This window comes from Callorhinus ursinus, unplaced genomic scaffold, assembly GCF_003265705.2.
Source record: "Callorhinus ursinus isolate GAN/ISIS: 27379988/994484 unplaced genomic scaffold, GSC_fseal_2.0 scaffold13, whole genome shotgun sequence".
Classification (NCBI taxonomy): domain Eukaryota; kingdom Metazoa; phylum Chordata; class Mammalia; order Carnivora; family Otariidae; genus Callorhinus; species Callorhinus ursinus.
This window is the reverse complement of record NW_027397075.1, coordinates 36,950,088-36,969,814: the sequence shown is the minus strand read 5'-3', so window position 1 is coordinate 36,969,814 and position 19,727 is coordinate 36,950,088. Positions and strand designations below refer to the sequence as shown.

Sequence of the window (19,727 nt, the reverse complement as noted above, 5' to 3'; positions counted from 1 at the left end):
CTCTTTAGACAATATAATGATGAGTAAGTTCTGACTCAGAAACAGAGTCAAAGAGAAATTTTCTTTTCCCCCTTTGTCATCAAAAGAAGACCTGACCCCGAGCACGGTATATAAAGCACACCAGTGCAAAGATTAGCTTTACTGTCAAGCATTGTAATGGTAACAGAAACACGTGGTTAGACGGTAAAGGAGTTCAAGAGGAATTCATGGTAATATAATATGAGGAATGGGGCCATAACTGCTTCTCCAATGAGACCGCAGAATACAGACAACGGAGGCGAGTGCAGTTTAACATCATGAAATAATTTCAAAAAATTACAATATAATAATGTACCTTTTTACTACCTTCATGTAAATTTTGTATAATCTTAGACTCTAGGCCTGCTGCTGACAATGGTATTAGAAGGGATTCTCCTGGGCGTTTCAGGGATCCTCACTTGGATGGCAAGTAGCAAATGACTTGTGCTTTCCTGTCTCAACCGGGCACCTGGGGCGCTCAGCGCAACTGACTGATTTGACAGGTGGAGGTGGGACAGGGCTTTAGACCGTCCAACTCCAAAAGGCGGTAGCTTGTAGCGCCGAAGCTGGGAGGGGTCGGCTAAGACGAAGTCAGACCTGGGAGGCCCAGGTGGCGCGAAGACACACAGGGACCGAAAGACCTGAAGGAGCGGTGGACGTGCCAAGGAGGTGGGCACTGGGGGGACCCACCCGGGGAGGAGGCGGGGGCGGCGCAGGCGGAGTGGGGCCGGGCCGGGGCGGGGCCGCGGGGAAGCCCTCCCTCCGAGTAGCGGAGGTGACTGGTCGGGTGGGGGGCGGGAGACGCTCTGTCCCACGCTCTCCCAGCGCTCGGTGGTTTAAAGATGGCGGCGGCGGCGGCGGCGGCGTTGGGGGCGCGGAGCCGCGGGAGGAGGAGGGTGAACGAGAATCTGTGAGTCGCTGAGAGGCAGCGCGGCGGCTGCTTTGAGGAGTCCGCGGAGCCGCCGGCGGCCCGACCGCTCGGGGCCGGGGCCTGGACTGGGAAGGAGAGGCCGGAGCAGCGCCGGGAACCTGAGGCCGGAGCCAGGGAGGAATGTGACCTGGGGTCGGTGGGGGCGCGGGAGTACGAGAGCGCAGGGATGGGGCAGCAGGTGGGCCGCGTCGGGGAGGCTCCGGGGCTTCAGCAGCCGCAGCCTCGCGGGATCCGGGTCAGCAGTGCAGCCAGGCCCTCCGGCCGCAGGCGGGACCTGGCGGGGCGCACCACAGAGGCCGGCTTCAATGTCTTCACCCAGCATGGTGAGTGTGTCTGGGAGCTGGCGTGAGGGCGTGGGGGAGGCCGGGGGTGGGATTGGGGCGGGGTGGGAAGGAGACAGGCAGCTCTAGGGGGTCTAGGGGTGGCGGGGTGCCTGAGAGTGGGGGCGGAATCCGCTGCCATCTGGGCCAGTCACGGGAGGCGAGTCACACCCCTCCCCCCTCCCGTCTCCAGCCTGGCTGGCAGCTCCCGGGGGCGGAGAAGGAAAGAGAAGTGGTCTTAGGGACGGTGGATGGACTGTCCTCTACCCTGGGACAGACTGTGTGGCTTGGGGAAGATGGTAGGTAGTATCCCCAGGGGTGGCAAGGATGCTGGGAGGTGTGAGCTCAATCCAGTAGGTGTTAGTGTATCGGTCGTTAGCGAAGGGAAGGAGTTGTGCCTCGAGGGATTTGGAAATAGGAACTGAATCTCAGGAGCTAGTGGCATATAAAGTATATACACGTATAACTCAGACTATGAGCAGTGTCAGAATAGTGAGCAGTGACTTGAAATACTCTGATACGGCAAAGATAAGGGTAGTATCTCAGCGCTTTTGAGACTCTTCCCCCCCCCCGCCCCAAAACTGGAAATGAAAAGTATTACCAGACTCCTGTGTTCTCTTTTGAGTAGGACGCAGTTCTGAGAAGCTGGCAGGGGTTAGAGGTTGGTGGGCATGGTTAGGACTTTGGACATGAACAAGAGTTTTCTTCCTACAGTGTGCATATGTACATAAATCTTCTGTTTAGTTTGGAACCTATTACTTTGGCCTCATTATCAAGGTATTTTTAGAATGGTTGTCTCCGAGTTCTTTGATCATATCTTCTTATCAGTAAAAGAGCACATACCCCAAGAATTCATTATCTGTTAATTATATATGTACTTGTTCTGCTGTACCAATATGTTATGTAACTTATAAATGCACACAGAAATAGAATTTAAAAGGGATGAGATGAAAAAATAATGAGAGTTCTGGTACATACTTTTTTTCCTGCAGCCCAGGGGATCCTTTCCGCTTCCTCTGAGCTGTACCCACACCACTTTTGAGACCACTTTTCTAGAGGAAGGAAGAGGAGAGAAGGGGGAAAAACAAAATTGACCTTCATGGGGTTGGGATACCATAAGACCTTAGGCTGAAGAGATAGTTATGACTTATATAGAGGCTGGATAGTTGAGGTTGGATGAGCGGTAGCAAACTGGAGTTTCACTAATAATAAAGGATAAAAGAGGGTGTTTATATTGCACAATGTAGGGAAGAGGAGGAAGAAAAAGAAGTGTGAACTATTTGTTAGAAATGGGAGTTTTGGAGGAAGTAATGATAGATGGTAGTATGCAAAGAAAGGTGAACTCAAGGAACTGTGGCTGCTAGCTAAGTTGTATCAGAGCTCTGGGTTTGGGCTTTGTGAATATGCTGAGTCGTTTCTAAATGGAGAAGATATAAGTGATTTGGGACCATTCAGGTGTTACATGTCTACTGTTAAAAGATGTGAGTGAGGTTCTCTTCCAGATATATGAACATTTTATGAAGGCACTGTGTATGAGTTAGTCTTTATTAAAATCACTTTCTAAAACAGTGGAGGAAAGAATGGATGACACGCTTTCAAGGAAGATCATCAAGTAGCCTAGCTTTGTGGGAAGTGTTAGTATGCATTAAACTTGGCCCAATAGGTGACAGTGATTCTCTTCCTCCAGCATCTTACTGAAGATATAAACTTTTCAGAGAAGGAGGAATGTCATGAAGAATGGAATAGGAAGAAATTTTGAAGGGTGGATAGGATTTGGATCTATGCAACAAGGAAAAGAGGGGAGGCCGGGCAGGAGAGACAGCTTGAGCATAAACAGTGGGAATTAACATGATTTGTTGGTGGGATAGTGAGGAGACATCTGGCAGGAGTGAAGCAAGTCCTCCAGGAGTAAATCCTAGAGCAAAAATTGCAAGAATCAAGTTCTGGTCCTGGCTCCACCTGGCTGCGTAATTTAGTTACTTGCCATATTTGGGTTTCTTTATCTGCAAAATATTGGACTGGAGGATCCCTAAGGTAGCCTCTGACTCTAGGATTTTATGATTCTGATTGAAGCGGCCACAAGAAAGCTTTGGGTATGTTTGATTGGGCCTGGGTGATGGAAAATGTGGCAGAGGAGCTTATATCAGTTTACATGATTGGCTGATTCATAGGATATATCAACAAACCCAGGTGTGAATTTTCCAAGACTGGCCTTAAGTAGAGGCAAAGGAAATAGTAGGGGTAAGTTTGAGGGATAGTTGATTCAATAAACAAGATTTTTGAGTACCTATTATGTAACTGGGTTCCGGGAATGTTGCTGTGAACATAACAAGAGTCCCTGTCCTTGTAGAACTTAAAGGGCTTCATGATTCAGTATAGAGGATGAAAGAAGAGAGATCACTTTGGAATATTTATTAAGGGCATGAACTCTGGGGCCGTTCTGCCTGGATTTGAAACCTGGCTCAGCTGCTTATTTGTGTGACCCTGGGCAAGTTATTTAACCTTTTTATGCCTTGGACTCCACTGGTAAAATAGGGATAAGAGCACCAATAATAATAATACCTAGATTAAATTAGTTAATATACATAAGGCACTTACTGCCTGACACATAGTAAGAGCTAATATGTGTTAGCTGCTGCTTTTACTACCACTACTCTTATAAAAATAGGGGTGAGTCAAAGACTATGAGGTTTTGAAATTGGCTGAGATAATGATTATTCTTTCAACAAGTTTGGAAGTTAGAAGCTGATTGAGAGGATGGGATTAGGGTAAGTTTGTTGAGTAAGTAACAAACAAGTATGAAAAGACTGTCATTAGCAAATAATAGAGGAAACAAAGGTGAAGTGAGTACTCTTTCTAGACAGATGAATGCTTATAAGCTTTTTCTTTTTTAAAAATTTTTGTGACTTAATTTTTTTTTTTTTAAGATTTTATTTGAGAGAGCGAGAAAGAGCACTTGCAGGAGCACAAGCAGGATGAGGGGCAAAGGGAGAAGCGGACTCCCAGCTGAGCAGAGAACCCGTTGTGGGGCTCTATCCTGGGACTCCAGGATCATGACCTGAGCCGAAGGCAGATGCTTAACCGGCTGAGCTACCCAGGTGCCCTGCAGTGTTTATCAACTTTTCTATAGATAGAGTTTCTCAGCCTTGGCAGTATTGACATTTTGGGGTGGATGGTTCCTTGTTGGCGGGGGGACTATCCTGTGCTTTGTAGGATGTTTAGCAGCATCCTGGCATCTACTCACTAGATGCCAGTAGCACCCCTTTCCGGTAACCCTCGCCTCCAGTTATGACAACCAGAAATGTTTCCAGACATTGCCTCCACCCCAGGGGACATTTAGCAAATTGCGCCTAGTTGAGAACTGCTTAGAAAAACGTGGTAGGGGGTGCCTGGGTGGCTCAGTCGGGTAAGTGTCTGCCTTCGGCTCAAGTCATGATCCCAGGGTGCTGGGAGTTTGGCTCCTTGCTCTGCCCTCTGCCCCTGCTCCTGTGATTTCTCTCTCTCTTGTTCACACTCCCTCAAATAAATAAAAATCTTTAAAAAAAAAAAAAAAAAACCATGGTAGATTCTGAATTGAATGAATAAATGAATCAGATTCAAAAGCTCCTGAACCTATCATTTGACATTTACATAAAAAATCTGAATCCTGGAAGTAGTGTACAAATAGCTGTCTTGAGTTTCAGTATTGAGGTATTAGCACATAATTTCATATATGAAATTATTAGGTCTGGCAGGCTTTTGAGCTTACATGTAGCTTTAAATGTAGATCAAATATTGTTTGTTGTAATCAGTAAAAATGTACAGACGTTTTAGAAATGGCTTATCAGAGCCCATGATTTTTCTTCTGTAGAAAGAAATGGTATTTTTAATTTTTTTTCAACTTTTTTTTATTTATTTATTCATGAGAGACAGAGAGAGGCAGAGGGAGATTTTTTTATTGTTAATATAGGTACATTGTAATAATTTGCCTTGTCAAAAGTGATTTTTATGGAAATAATTTAGAAGGAATAAAAATAATAGGGCTGGCTTTGGTACGAAAGGGGTGAGGGTTGTATGACTTCTGAACTCAACTATTGAACCTTTTGGTGAATTGATGTTTTGTGACTATTAATCTAGGGTTGGATACTTAATTGTTTTTTAATATCTAACAGACCTTGCAACAGTTGAGTGATTTCACTTCAACTTCTCTCATTTGCTGAAAATACTATAAAAATTAACCTTAAATTGTGAAATTTTGAATAATTTCCCTTAAACTCATCATTTTAAGTGGACTGATTTACTTCATGTTTTAATCTTTGCAGAATGAAAGATGTAGGCACCCCAGGTTGAAAATGATACTGTAGAAAAGAATAAGAAGACTGTTGCAAGACAATTTTAATTATGGTTATGGTGGCCTAGTACAGTGGTCACTAATTCTTTTCTTTTTCTTTTTTCTTTTTTTAATTTAAGTAATCTCTACACCCAATGTGGGGCTTGAAGTCAGGACCCTAAGATCAAGACTTGCCTGCTCTTCTGACTGAGCCAGCCAGGCACCCCAATGTGGTCACGGATTCTTTTTTTTTTTTTTTTTAAGATACTTATTTATTTATTTATTTACTTATGTGAGAAAGCACAAGTGGGGGTGAGAGTCAGAGGGAGAAGCAGACTCCCCACTGAGCAGGGAGCCTGATGCAGGGCTCGATCCCAGGACTGTGGGATCATGACCCAAGCCGAAGGCAGATGCTTAATAGACTGAGCCACCCAGGTGCGCCATGGTCACTGATTCTTATGAGAAGCTAAACTTTTAAAAAGAAATAAGCTGTTACATTTTTATTAACCTCTAAATCTGCAGAAGTTACAGATACATAACTGTGTCTAAACTTACAGCAAAGTGACAAAATGATACAGATTCTTTTCTCACAGCCCAATTGACAGTAAGGTCCCAGGTAAATAATGAAGTCTGAAGATCCTTCTTAAAGGTCATTAGCATACTTAAAAAGAAAGCAAAGCCAAACAAAAGCATCTTTCCCCCTGCAACCCTCTTTCACTGTTTTTTTTTTCTCCTGTTCATTCTTTATCAAAATCGGGAATGATGATAATAATTATATTTGTGTATGTATTTTTAGAGTTTATGAAGACATTTTATGTCCTTTATCTCATTTGATCTTTAAAACTACTCTGAAATAGGTAGGTATTGATCTTCGTGTTTTATAGATGATGAGTTAAAGGAATTGAATGACTTCCTAAGGTCACATAGCTGTTAAATTATGGACCTGAAACTCATGCCTTTGCCTCCAAATTTTGCTCTACTGTAGAGATTTAGAGAACATGGCTTTTAGAAGTAGAATTGGATTCAAATCTTGTCTTTTTTTTTTTTTTAAAGATTTTATTTATTTGAGAGGGAGAGAATGAGAGATAGCACGAGAGGGAAGAGGGTCAGAGGGAGAAGCAGACTCCCCGCTGAGCAGGGAGCCCGATGCGGGACTCGATCCCGGGACTCCAGGATCATGACCTGAGCCAAAGGCAGTCGCTTAACCAACTGAGCCACCCAGGCACCCCCAAATCTTCTGTCAGGCATTAGTAAAGAGTTTACAGCTCCCAGCCTCATAAAATTATGTACCAAGTACTCAGTAAGTAGCAGTGTTGTTATTTATCTTGAGATGGTTGTAGAGATTATGTCAGTTGTATGTGAACATGTTTTGTAAACTAAAACACTGCTCTTGTCATCTTGAGGGCATGCTAAAGGGTAGAATTGTCTTATCACTTACGTTTTAAGTCTCTGTTTTCTCTAAGTCTTTTTTCCTCTCAGGTGACTCTTGATTATTAAAGAACTTTCAGAAAGCATCAAAAAGGTAGGGATTTGGGGGACTTGAAATCACATTAGACCTTACTTTCCCTGAAAGTAAATGTTACCCTCTTTTTTCCTTTTCTTCCAATTTGAATTATATTTGATACACGATGTTACATTAGTTTCAGGTGTACAACATAGAGATTCAACAATTTTAAAAATTATGCTATGCTCACTGCAAGTGTAACTACCATCTGTCACCATACAGTGCTGTGACAGGACCAGTGAATATACTCCCCATACTGTGCTTTTTATTCCTGTGACTTACTCCATAACTGGAAGCCTGTATCTCCCACACCCCTTCACCCATTTTGCTCATCCCTCCCCCCTCTTCCCTCTGCTCTGGCAACCATCAGTTCTCTGTTTATAGGTCTGATTCTGCTTTTTGTTCATTCGTTTGTTTTTTAGATTCCACATGTAAGTGAAATCTTTTGGTATTTGTTTTCCTCTAACTTAATTTCACCTAGCATAATACCCTCCAGGTCCATCCATGTTGTTGCAAATGGCAAGATCTCATCTTTTTTTTGTGGCTGATATTCTATTGTGTGTGTGTGTGTGTGCACCACATATTTATTCATCTATGGTTGGACACTTGGGCTACTTCCATATCTTGGCTATTGTAAATAATGCTGCAGTAAACATAGGGTTGCACATATATTTTTGAATTAGTGTTTTAAATGTTATCCTCTTAGGATGATTTGTCCTAGGGGCTGGGTGTCAGTCAGAGGACACATAGTTCATGGTTCTTTTTCACTCACTCTTTTCATAGGAATGTTTTTTCTTCAGAGAAGGTGAACCAGAAGCACAGGCCAGTGCAAATGTAACGTTTAGGTAGAGACCTCATTCTAAGCTGGCACATTTGTTTTCTGGTTAATATTTAATGACTTCGTTTTTTTTTTAAAAAGATTTTATTTATGGGCGCCTGGGTGGCTCAGTTGTTAAACGTCTGCCTTCGGCTCAGGTCGTGATCCCAGGGTCCTGGGATCGAGTCCCACATCGGGCTCCCTGCTCCGCGGGAAGCCTGCTTCTCCCTCTGACCTTCTCCCCTCCTGAGAGAGACAGCGAGAGCAGGAACACAAGCAGGGGGAGTGGGAGAGGGAGAAGCAGGCTTCCCGCGGAGCAGGGAGCCCGATGTGGGACTCGATCCCAGGACCCTGGGATCATGACCTGAGCCGAAGGCAGATGCTTACGACTGAGCCACCCAGACGCCCCAATATTTAATGACTTCATAATATAACTTCCTTCGTCTAGATATCCTTTGAGACCTTTTTGTGCCTCCCTGTATTTTTACCTGTCATTATAAAATTTCTTTTTAAAAGCATGTTTTAGTAGGACTTTTGTATTGATTTTTGTGAGTCAAATAGGCTTTTTGTCATATACTACACATAGGAGATTTCAGAATACTTGATAATGTTAACAGATTTCTTTTGGGATAGGTAAATTTGGAGTTTCACTGTAGATTCTTCACCAGATTATATAGAATAGTTCTCAAACTTCAGTGCGGGGAGTTTGTTAAAACACAAATTGCTGGGTCCCATCCCCAGCAGTTCTGATTCAGGTGTGAGGTGGGATTTAAGAATTTGCATTTCTGACAAATTTCCAGGTATTGCTGATGCTGCTTGTTGGGGGCCACACTTTGGGAACTGTGAGAACACTGAGTAATGTGAAATTAAGAAGAGTAATGGATCAAGGTTATTCAAAGATTGTCATTTGTGTCAGAAAATGTAATGTATTGACTCTGTTCTACTTAAAACTGGTTCAAAAGTCCATTTGTTCCAAGTCGAGTGTGTCCACATGCAAGCGTCCACTGTCTTACACCATCTTTTGGTGGCAGGAAGAGATGTCTTTTTGCTTTGGCCTCAACTTTTTTAATCTCTGAAAGTTCATATGTTTGGAGGTCTGTTGAGAGACACACTTTTGAAAGAATCTAGAGTATCAGGGAAAAGGGAGGTAGGACACAGGGTTCTGCTGACAGATTTAGGGTGGGCCTCGGTTCTTAGAAGAAGTGGTGAAGAAAGAATTGCCATCTATTGAGTGCTGTGTGCCAGGAGTGCTCTCAGTATGTACTATCTGGTTTTTCATTTAAACCCATAAACCCCTACTTGCCAACTGAAAGAAATTAGAGACCAAAGAATTTAGGATACCTATTTGTAATGCTATATTTTTGGTATATATTGGGTCTTTTGGAGGATGTGTCCATGTACATATATATCTGTGAGTTTTAGTTTTTTTTTTTTTTTAAGATTTTATTTATTTATTTATTTATTTTTAAAAGATTTTATTCATTTATTTGACAGAGAGAAAGAGAGGGAACACAAGCAGGAGGAGTGGGAGAGGGAGAAGCAGGCCTCCCGCCAAACAGGAAGCCCGACGTGGGGCTCGATCCCAGGACCCCGGGATCACGACCCGAGCCAAAGGCAGATGCTTAACCGCCTGAGCCACCCAGGCGCCCCTAAGATTTTATTTATTTGACAGAGACAGACACAGCGAAGAGAGGGAACACAAGCAGGGGGAGTGGGAGAGGGAGGAGCAGGCTTTCCGCCAAGCAGGGAGCCCGATGCAGGGCTCGATCCCAGGACTCTGGGATCATGACCTGAGCCGAAGGCAGATGCTTAATGACTGAGCCACCCAGGCACCCCTGAGTTTTAGGTTTTTAAAGTCTCTCTCTAGAGACCAGTGATGAGGTTTTCAGAATGGTAGACCAGAGTTGGATATGTGTACTCTGTGGCTATGGATTGAGACTCCAATATTATGGTGTAACGAAGGGAACAGTAGGTACTCATGGTGCTGTTTGGAATCTCACAGTAGTGGTGAACTGTGGCCCTAACTTCTAGGCTTAGTGTTACTAATATTTCATACTTAAAATCTTATATATATGTATATACATGTATATATACATACGTATATGTATTTAAGATTTTATTTATTTGACAGAGGGAGAGAGAGAGAGCACAAGCAGGGGGAGTGGCAGAGGGAGAGGGAGAAGCAGGCTCCTGGAGGAGCAGAGAGCCCAATGTGGGGCTTGATCCCAGGACACTGGGATCGTGACCTGAGCTAAAGGCAGCCACTAAACCTACTGAGCCACACAGGCGCCCCTTAAAATTTTATATTTTATATAATTTAACATAAGATTTATATTAATATATAAATATATGTCATATATTTATATAATTTTATACTTTCTCCTTATAGATCACAACTCTCTTCTCGGCTTTTTAGAATTTTTTTTTTTTTTTTAAGATTTTACTTAGAGAAAACGAGTGGGGCGGCAGAGGGAGAAGCAGGGAGCCTGATGTGGGACTTGATCCCAGGACCCCAAGATCATGACCTGAGCCGATGGCAGATGCTTAACTGACTGAGCCACCCACGCATCCCCAGTAATTGCCTATTTGAATGCCTCTGAGAGAATTTTTCAGGTGTAATTTAGAACTGCTGTCCAAGAGGAATGATGCTGCTTAAATAGATGTTGGTGAACATCCTAATGAAACAATTACAAAACTGTTTTGTGTGTCTGCATGTGTGGAAGTGTGATATTGTATATAATAACCCTTGGTTACTGATCTTGCCGTTTTGGGTTGAGTGCATAATTTCAGTATGTAAATTTGTGATTATTACATTAGTTAGAAAAATTTGTCAGTATTGTTTTTGCTTAAACTTTGACTCAAATACATAGATTGATACACATTAAATCTAATACTATGCCACATTTCATTTTGGTTGCTAAAAACATAAGAATCTGTTAAGGTCTCCCCCTGCCCCTTTGCTTCATGCTGTAAATGTGCTGAGCCTGTGGCGGTGGTACTGCTGCTGGCTTCTCCATGGTGAACTCTGCCAGGATGGGTTTTTGATCCAGCAGAACACAAAGATCCGCAGGCCCAGGCAATTTATATTCCCTGGTTTGCTTTCCAAGGAGCGGGAGGTTTTAGAAACCTTTCACTTGATGTGGTGAAGGTCAAAGAAAATGATCTGTGGCTTCATATTATACGGTATGTATGCATACAGTCTGTTAGCATATTCTTCTCTCTCTATGCTAATTCCAGCAAATTAAAATAACAATATTGAGTTAGGACTAAAGATTGCCACTTAGCATTTTGTGGTTCTAGATAATTACTAAGAAAACATTTTCCTAAAACTAGCAATACTAACAGGCACAATTGGTATCACCCATCTGTTTCTTTCTTTCTTTCTTTCTTTTTTTTTAAGATTTTATTTATTTATTTCAGAGACAGAGAGAATGAGAGATAGAAAGCACGAGAGGGAAGAGGGTCAGAGGGAGAAGCAGACTCCCTGCTGAGCAGGGAGCCCGATGTGGGACTTGATCCCGGGACTCCAGGATCATGACCTGAGCCGAAGGCAGCCGCTTAACCGACTGAGCCACCCAGGAGTCCCCCGAAATTGTATTTTTAAATTGTATATAAACCTGTGAAGAGGTATCTCAATATAAAAAGACCAAATCAATACAGAAGCATATAACCAAGACATGAAAATCCTCTTTGATATCCCCACCCATTCTCCCATATTCCCTTGTTAGAGGTAACTGCTGTTCATGGTTTGATGTGTGTTTTCCCAGAACTTAGTATATATTTACATGTATATAAGTGTACATATTAGTAGTTCTCTTGCTTATTCATAAATAGCATTGTACTACATGAATTTTTTTCTCCCAGATCTGTTTTTTGTATTTAATGTATCAGGAAGATCTTTCTGTGCCAGTATGTGTCTATCTCTCATTCTTTTCAACAGCTTTATAATGTTGCATGCTTTAGATACATATATAACCATTTTGTTTAGATATTAACAGTTTTTTTAAGTTGCTGAATATTTGTTTACAAGATTATCAAAGATCTCCTGTTTTTCTCCTCTGGTATTTTTTCCCCTTGCATTACCAACTTGAACCTCTGTGAAATATTCATCCATTCATTCATTCATTCATTCATTCATTGATGGTTGGTTGGTTGGAACCAATTTAATATTTTTGCATTGTACTAATACTAACAAGTGAATAGTTCATCAATTCCCACTGCTTTGAAGAGCCATATTTCTCATATATCAAATTCTCAAATGTACACAGTTCTTTGAAAAATTATCTCCATGATTCCATTCATCTTTCTCTTCCTATGCATTGTTTTACATATTACTTTAATTATAATTGATTATAAGCTTAAAGCATATATGTTTATCTGGGTAGCTCCCCATTATTGTGTTCTTTTTCAGAATTTATTTGGATGTTATTATGTCCTTCAAAGATCACTAGGATTAGATTAAGATTTAGAAATCTCGATGGGATTTTGATAGTAATTTTATTGAATTATTGGTTAATTTGCAGGCAAATTGACATTGTTGCATCATTGTGTACTTAGTTCCAAGAATGGTATCACTTTGCCTTTAAGTAAAAAATGTCTTTAAGTAAAAAAGAGTTTTCAGTTACTGTTTTTAGGTATTTCTTGTTAGGCTTATTTGTGGGCATTATAATTTTTGTTGTAATTGCAAGTGTAATTTTTTTGGATACAAACGTAGAAGTGGGATTGCTGGATCATATGGTAGTTCTATTTTTTAATTTTTTTGAGGAACCTCTATACTATTTTCCATAGTGACTGTACCAGTTTACATTCCCACCAACAGTGCACAAGGTTGGTAACACTGGTTATCTTCCCTTTTTGGTTATAGCTGTTCTATAGTGAGGTGATAACTGTGGTTTTGATTTGCATTTTCTTGATTAGTGATTTTTCAGCACCTTTTCGTATTGTTGGCTCTTTGTGTGTCTTTGGAAAAATGTTCATCTCCTCTGTCCATTTTTATTTTTATTTATTTAAAATATTTTATTTACAGCGCGTCAGTCTCATAAAATATTTTATTTATTTGACAGAGAGAGACACAGTGAGAGAGGGAACACAAGCAGGGAGAGTGGGAGAGGGAGAAGCAGGCTTCCCGCTGAGCAGGGAACCTGATGTGGGGCTCCATCCCAGGACTCTGGGATCATGACCTGAGCCGAAGGCAGACACTCAACGACTGAGCCATCCAGGCGCCTCTATTTTTATTTTTTTTTTAAGATTTTATTTATTTATTTGACAGAGAAACACAGAAAGGAAACACAAGCAGGGGGAGTGGGGGAGGGAGAAGCAGGTTTCCCGCTGAGCAGGGAGCCCGATGCGGGGCTCGATCCCAGGACCCTGGGATCATGACCCGAGCTGAAGGCAGACGCCCAACAACTGAGCCACCCAGGTGACCCTCCTCTGCCCATTTTTTAATAGAATTTTTGTGCTATTGAGTTGGTATAAAATTCTTCTTAAAGCTTAAGAACTTGATAGGTAGATCTTTGAGAAGTCTGTCTTAAAAGATTATTTCTGAATCTTTATATAATGTACCACCTATATCTTTGGATTTTGGTTGTCTTGCTAGTTTAGAAAGTTTTGACTATTTTCCTGGTTATCACATTATTTGTCTAATCTATTTCCTCTGATATCCATATATTTATAGATTAATATTCATTGATCTTTTTTATCTCACCACTGGTTTTCATTATTATAAAATTTCACCAAATTTATTTGATTTACTTATTAATTTTTTGATTTAATAGTGTTGAACTATTATATACTCTACTGTAGCCAAGTCTTCTACCTTAGCAGTTTTCTGTGGGTGACATGTGTGAGAGTAGGACTCTTGGTTAAAAGTAATTGAGACCAACTCCAGATTATGTAATCTATGGAAAATTTATATGGGGACAGTGGAGGCTCAAGACAGGAATGCAGCTAGGCTGGTCCAGAAACAGGAAGTGAAAGGCTGCTAGAAACTCAGGCAATATTTATTTTCTTTCGTTTTGGTTATTTACTCACTTTATTCTTCCCTCTTAGACATTCAATTTATATCACACTTTACAATTTTTTAAAATCTCTTTGATCAAGAGGATGGTTTATAGTAAACTTTCATTTCTTAGTCTCATTTCCAAACTCCCAGGACAGTCATTGTGATTGGTGGTCAGATCACCTATAATAGGGTTTCTCAGTCTCCATAATATTGACATTTTGGGCTGGACTTTTTTGTGGTGGTGTGGGGACTGTCCTGTGCATTGTAGAATGTTTAGCATCATCTCTGGCCCCTAATAACTAAATGTCAGTAGCACTCACCTTCTAATTAAGATGACCAAAAAATGTCTGTAGATATTGCCAGTATCCTCCTGGAGGTAAAATTACCCCTGGTGGAAAACTACTGACCTAGAATGTGTTTGGCTGCTGTGGGCATACCATGTGTGAGAAGGACTTTTCAGGAGAGTCATTGTGAGCTAGGTAGGTGCTCAAAACATCTGATAAATATTTTCAGGTTTTTTTTATTTTTTTAAGATTTTATTTATTTGAGAGAGAGAGAATGAGAGATAGCACGAGAGGGAAGAGGGTCAGAGGGAGAAGCAGACTCCCCGCTGAGCAGGGAGCCCAATGAGGGACTCGATCCCAGGACTCCAGGATCACGACCTGAGCTGAAGGCAGTCGCTTAACCAACTGAGCTACCCAGGCACCCTATATTTTCAGGTTTTTTGTAGCAACTACAAATTTAGCACTTTTTCATTATTTTTAGGTATCACTTTTAGGGGGCACCTGGGTGGCTCAGTCAATTAAGTGTCCAACTCTTCATTTCAGCTCAGGTCTTGCTCTCAGGGTTGTGAATTCAAGGCATGCTTTGGGCTCCAAGCTGGGCGTGGAGCCTATTTAAAAAAAATTTTTTTCCCCAGGAGGCAACTTGGCTGGCTCAGTCAGTAGAGCATGTGACTCTTGATCTCAGGGTCATAAGTTCGAGCCCCGCCTTGGGTGTAGAGATTTTTCTTTAAAGATTTTATTTATTGGGGTGCCTGGGTGGCTCAGTTGTTGGGCGTCTGCTTTTGGCTCGGGTCATGGTCCCGGGGTCCTGGGATTGAGCCCCGAGTTGGACTCCCTGCTCAGTGGGAAGCCTGCTTCTCCCTCTCCCGCTCCCCCTGCTTGTGTTCCCTTTTCTTAAAAAAAGATTTTGTTCATCTGAGACAGAGCACAAGCAGGGGGAGAGGCAGAAGGAGAGGGAGAAGCAGATTCCCTGCAGAGCAGGGAGCCTGATGTAGGGCTTGTTCCCAGGACTCTGGGATCATGACCTGATCCGAAGGCAGGTGCTTAACCATCTGAGCCATGCAGGCACCCCGGGATGTAGAGATTCTAAATAAATAAACTTAAAATCTTCAACTGGAGGGGCACCTGGGTGGCTCAGTCAGTTAAGTGTCCCAGCTCTTGATTTCAGCTCAGGTCCTGATCTCAGGGTCAGGAGATTGAGCCCTGCATCAGCTCCTTGCTCAGCGGGAAGTCTGCTTGAGATTCTTTCTCCTTCTCTCCCGTCCCCTCCCCACCACATGAGTGCTTGCATGCCCCCCCAGATAAATAAATAAATCTTTAAAATAAAACTTCAGCTGGAGTTGTAGAGCTTGCCATTATTGACCGTTTCTCTCAATCTCTTAATTTCTCAATCTCCTGCTGATGGGTTTTTCTTTTCCCTCAGAGTGTGTGTGTATGTGTGAGGGTGTTGGCTTTTTTTTTAATTTGAGAGAGAGCGTGTGTGAGTGCATACATGGTGGGGAAGGGCAGAGGGAGAGGGAGAGAGAGAATCTCAAGCTGACTCCCTGCTGAGAGTGGAGCCAACGTGGGGCTTGATCTCACGACCCTGAGATCATGCCTTGAGCCAGAGTCAAGAATCCAATGCTTAACCAGCTGAGCCACCCAGGTGCCCCAGGGCATTGATTGTTTTAATATAAAATGTATGGTTTTGGTAGCCAAACAGACATAGGTATGAAAATTTAGAACTGGGAGTGACCTTAGAAATCCTGTATTCTAATACACTTGATTTACAGATGGGTAAACTAATGCTTCAAGAGGTGAAACAAGTTGATCGTGGACACATAGCTTAGCAGTAAAGCACAGAAAGATTTGGAGTCTTATTTTTCTAGGTTTAGTTTCTAGTTACCTTTTGTTGAAACCTATTTTTTGCTTTTGGTAGTATTATTTATATAATATTTAGCATTTTATGTGCCAAACTGCTGCGAGAATCTCAATCTTTTTTTTTTTTTTTAAAGATTTTATGTATTTATTTGACAGAGAGAGACACAGCAAGAGAGGGAACACAAGCAGGGGGAATGGGAGAGGGAGAAGCAGGCTTCCCGCAGAGCAGGGAGCCCGATGCGGGGCTCGATCCCAGGACCCCGGGATCAGGACCTGAGCCGAAGGCAGACGCTTAACTACTGAGCCACCCAGGCGCCCCGAATCTCATTTAATCTTAATCCAATAAATAATGAAAATGGGTCTCAAAATAAGGCAGGACGTAACTTGAAAAGCTATGCTTTTAACCATTATGCTTTCATACTAGCATAGTAGCACTGGGAGAGAATTGGGTGCCTGTGTGCCACTTTATTCTACAATCTCATTTAATCCTCAAAACAACCCTGAAAAATAACTAATTAAAAATGGGCAGAAGACATGAACAGACATTTCTCTAAAGAAGACATAATACCAGCAGACACATGAAAAGATGCTCAACTAATCATCAGGGAAATGCAATTCAAAATTCAAAACTACAGTGAGATGCCACCTCACACCCGTCAGAATGGCTAAAATAAAAAATACAAGAAACAACAAGTATTGGCAAGGATGTGGAGAAAAACCTTCATGTACAGTTGGTGAGAATGTAAACTGGTGCAGCCACTGTGGGACACAGTATGGAGCTTCCTCAAAAAGTTAAAAATAGAATTACCCTACAATCTAGTAATTGCACTATTTACCCAAAGAATACAAAAACACTATTTCAGAGGGATACATGTACCTGTAATGCACCCGTATGCTTACTGCAGCATTATCTACAATAGCCAAACTATGGAAGCAGCCCAAGTGTCCACTGACTGATGAATGGATAAAGAAGATGTGTGTGTGTGTGTCACACACACACACACACACACACACACACTATGGAATATTATTCAGCCATAAAAAGGAATGAAATCTTGCCATTTGCAACAACATGGATAGAGCCAGAGAGCATTATGTTAAGCGAAGTAAGTCAGTCAGAGAAAGACAAATACCATCTCACTCACACATATGTGGAATTTAAGAAAACAAATGAACAAAGGGGGGAAAAAAAAGGACAAACCAAGAAGCTGACTCTTAACTATAGAGAACAAACTGATGGTTACCAGAGGGGAGGTAGGTAGGGATGGGTGAAATAGGTAATGAGAATTAAAGAGTCAACCATCATGGGCACTGAGTAATGTATAGAATTGTAGAATCACTGTATTGTACCCCTGAAACTAATATAACACTGTATGTTAGCTATACTGGAATTAAAATTAAAAAACTTAGTAAACTTAGTAAAAAACTTAGTAAAAAAAATACAGTGCATGAAAAAAAAAAGCCTGAGACCTATACATACTTTGTAGTTTTAGCTAGGGTGAAAATGAAGATGTTTAGCTGAGTTAGATTAAGTCTGCTTTAAGACCACAGAGCTAGTAGGAAGCAGAAGTTGGCTTAAGTTTTGTGGGTTTCCCAATTCTCTCTTGCCCTTACAGGAAGATATCCTATAGTGATGCTCCACTGTCTTCTTAAAGCTTTCATGATAATAAAAGGAAAAAGAGAATATAACATGTATAATTCACTTTAATAAGGATTAGTAAATATTACTGTTTTGTTCATTTTGAGACTAAGTTTCATGTATTATTTTTATGCCTTCCTCAGGTATATTTTAGAATTGAATTTGAGGGGCACCTGGGTGGCTCAGTCGTTAAGCGTCTGCCTTCAGCTCAGGTCATGATCCCAGGGTCCTGGGATCGAGCCCCGCATTGGGTTCCCTACTCGGCAGGAAGCCTGCTTCTCTCCCTCTCCCACTCCTCCTGCTTGTGTTCCCTCTCTCGCTGTCTCCCTCTCTCTGTCAAATAAATAAATAAAATCTTAAAAAATATGTTAGAATTGAATTTGAAAGAAATTAATAAAAGAAAGCTAATTACTATTAGCAGGAAAATATTTCTTTAAAAAAATATATTTAAGAGATTACTGATCTACCAAGAATGACTTTGTGTGTGTTCTCTGATCTTGATGTAAACAGATTTTTTTACACTTAGAATTCTTGAAGCATTTGGGTTCCCTACTTGAGTGCTTTCGATTGTAAACATCAGTCAGAGCTGCAGCCATTTTTAAGCATGCTGTTAACAGCAAGGATTCTGGTATTAGACTATGTGGTTTAAAGCCTAGATTACGTTTGTGACTCTGGTATCTTGACATAGGTATGACAAATTTAGAAACCTGAGAGACCTTGGGAATTGAATTTCTGGACAAGTTACTTTCTATGTGTTTTTTAATCTGTAAGATAGTCATGCTAATAGTACCTACTTTACAGAGTTGTGAAAATTATTATTACTAAAATTCCTAGAGAGTACATGGTGAATGATAAAAGTGCTCAACAAATGATAAAACAAAAAAGTGATAGAAAAAAGTGATAGAAAAGCAACTTAAAAAAATGACTAATATTTTTATTGGTTAATATACTTAAGTTTTAGAAGTTCTAAATGCATTTAAATAACAATTATGATAATGTTGAAACCTTAATACAAGGCAGTATATTGTACTTAGGCTTGTTCTGTGCCTATGTTTGGTTACCAGATTTCAGTGCTTCTGGATATATAGGTGAGCATAATGTGTAGTTTTATTCTGTTTTGATACAGTTATCAGCATTGTGATTAGTTGTTTCTAGCACTTAGGTAAACCATAATCTTTCCTCTCTACAAAGGGCACTTGGAAATCATCCTAAAGTATTTTCTCAGTCATATAGGTAGAAAAGCTAGTTAGGGGCCGTAAGGAGAAAAGGAATGGTCAACCAGTGGCACTAACTCCAGAAGGTAGTTAGAAGAGAGTGTTGTATGTGGGTACACTGGAGATCATGACACGCCATAGATAGGGATCATTGTGCAGCTGGGCCTCACGGAAACTGGAGCTGGTAAGCAATTAGAAAGTAAGATTGCATACTCCATCTTTCTCTTTCAGAGGCTGCAACGTTTTGGCATCTTTTTTGCTGTGTACATCAGTTCGGTTTTCCTTTTCTTCCAGCTGGCTTTCTTGGTTTTAGCTTGTATGTGGAGTGTAATGGCTGTTGAGCTTCTCTCTTTTTTTTTTTTTTAAAGATTTTATTTTTATTTATGAGAGAGAGAGAGAAAACAAGCAGGAGGAGGGGCAGAGGGAGAAGCAGACTCCCCGCTGAACAGGGAGCCCGATGCGGGACTCGATCCCAGGACCCTGGGATCATGACCTGAGCTGAAGGCAGATGCTTAACGACTGAGGCACTCAGGCGCCCTTTTTTTTTTTTTAAAGATTTTATTTATTTGTGAGAGAGAATGAGAGAGAGCATGAGAGGGAGGAGGGTCAGAAGGAGAAGCAGACTCTCCGCCGAGCAGGGAGCCGGATGTGGGGATTGATCCCGGGACTCCAGGATCATGACCTGAGCCGAAGGCAGTTGTCCAACCAACTGAGCCACCCAGGCGCCCCTGAGCTTCTCTTTATCATGAAAACTCCCAATATATTCTTTTGGCATTAATCCTTGCTGCTAAATGGCTCAGTCTTTCTCTTTTAAAATTTAAATCATTTGT

The 19,727-nt window shown here is 41.4% G+C and overlaps 1 protein-coding gene across 4 annotated transcripts in view; it reads left to right on the top strand.

Annotated features, from left to right (window-relative positions):
* The first annotated feature begins 828 nt into the window (after positions 1–828).
* The window catches only part of ABL2 (ABL proto-oncogene 2, non-receptor tyrosine kinase), a 116,130-nt gene continuing 97,231 nt past the window's right edge, over positions 829–19,727 (top strand). For all 4 annotated transcript variants that reach the window (XM_025877731.2, XM_025877728.2, XM_025877729.2 and 1 more), the window contains exon 1: positions 829–1,272. In XM_025877731.2, the coding sequence (XP_025733516.1) occupies positions 1,116–1,272 (157 nt within the window). In that variant the 5' untranslated portion in view covers positions 829–1,115. The remainder of the gene's footprint in view (positions 1,273–19,727) is intronic.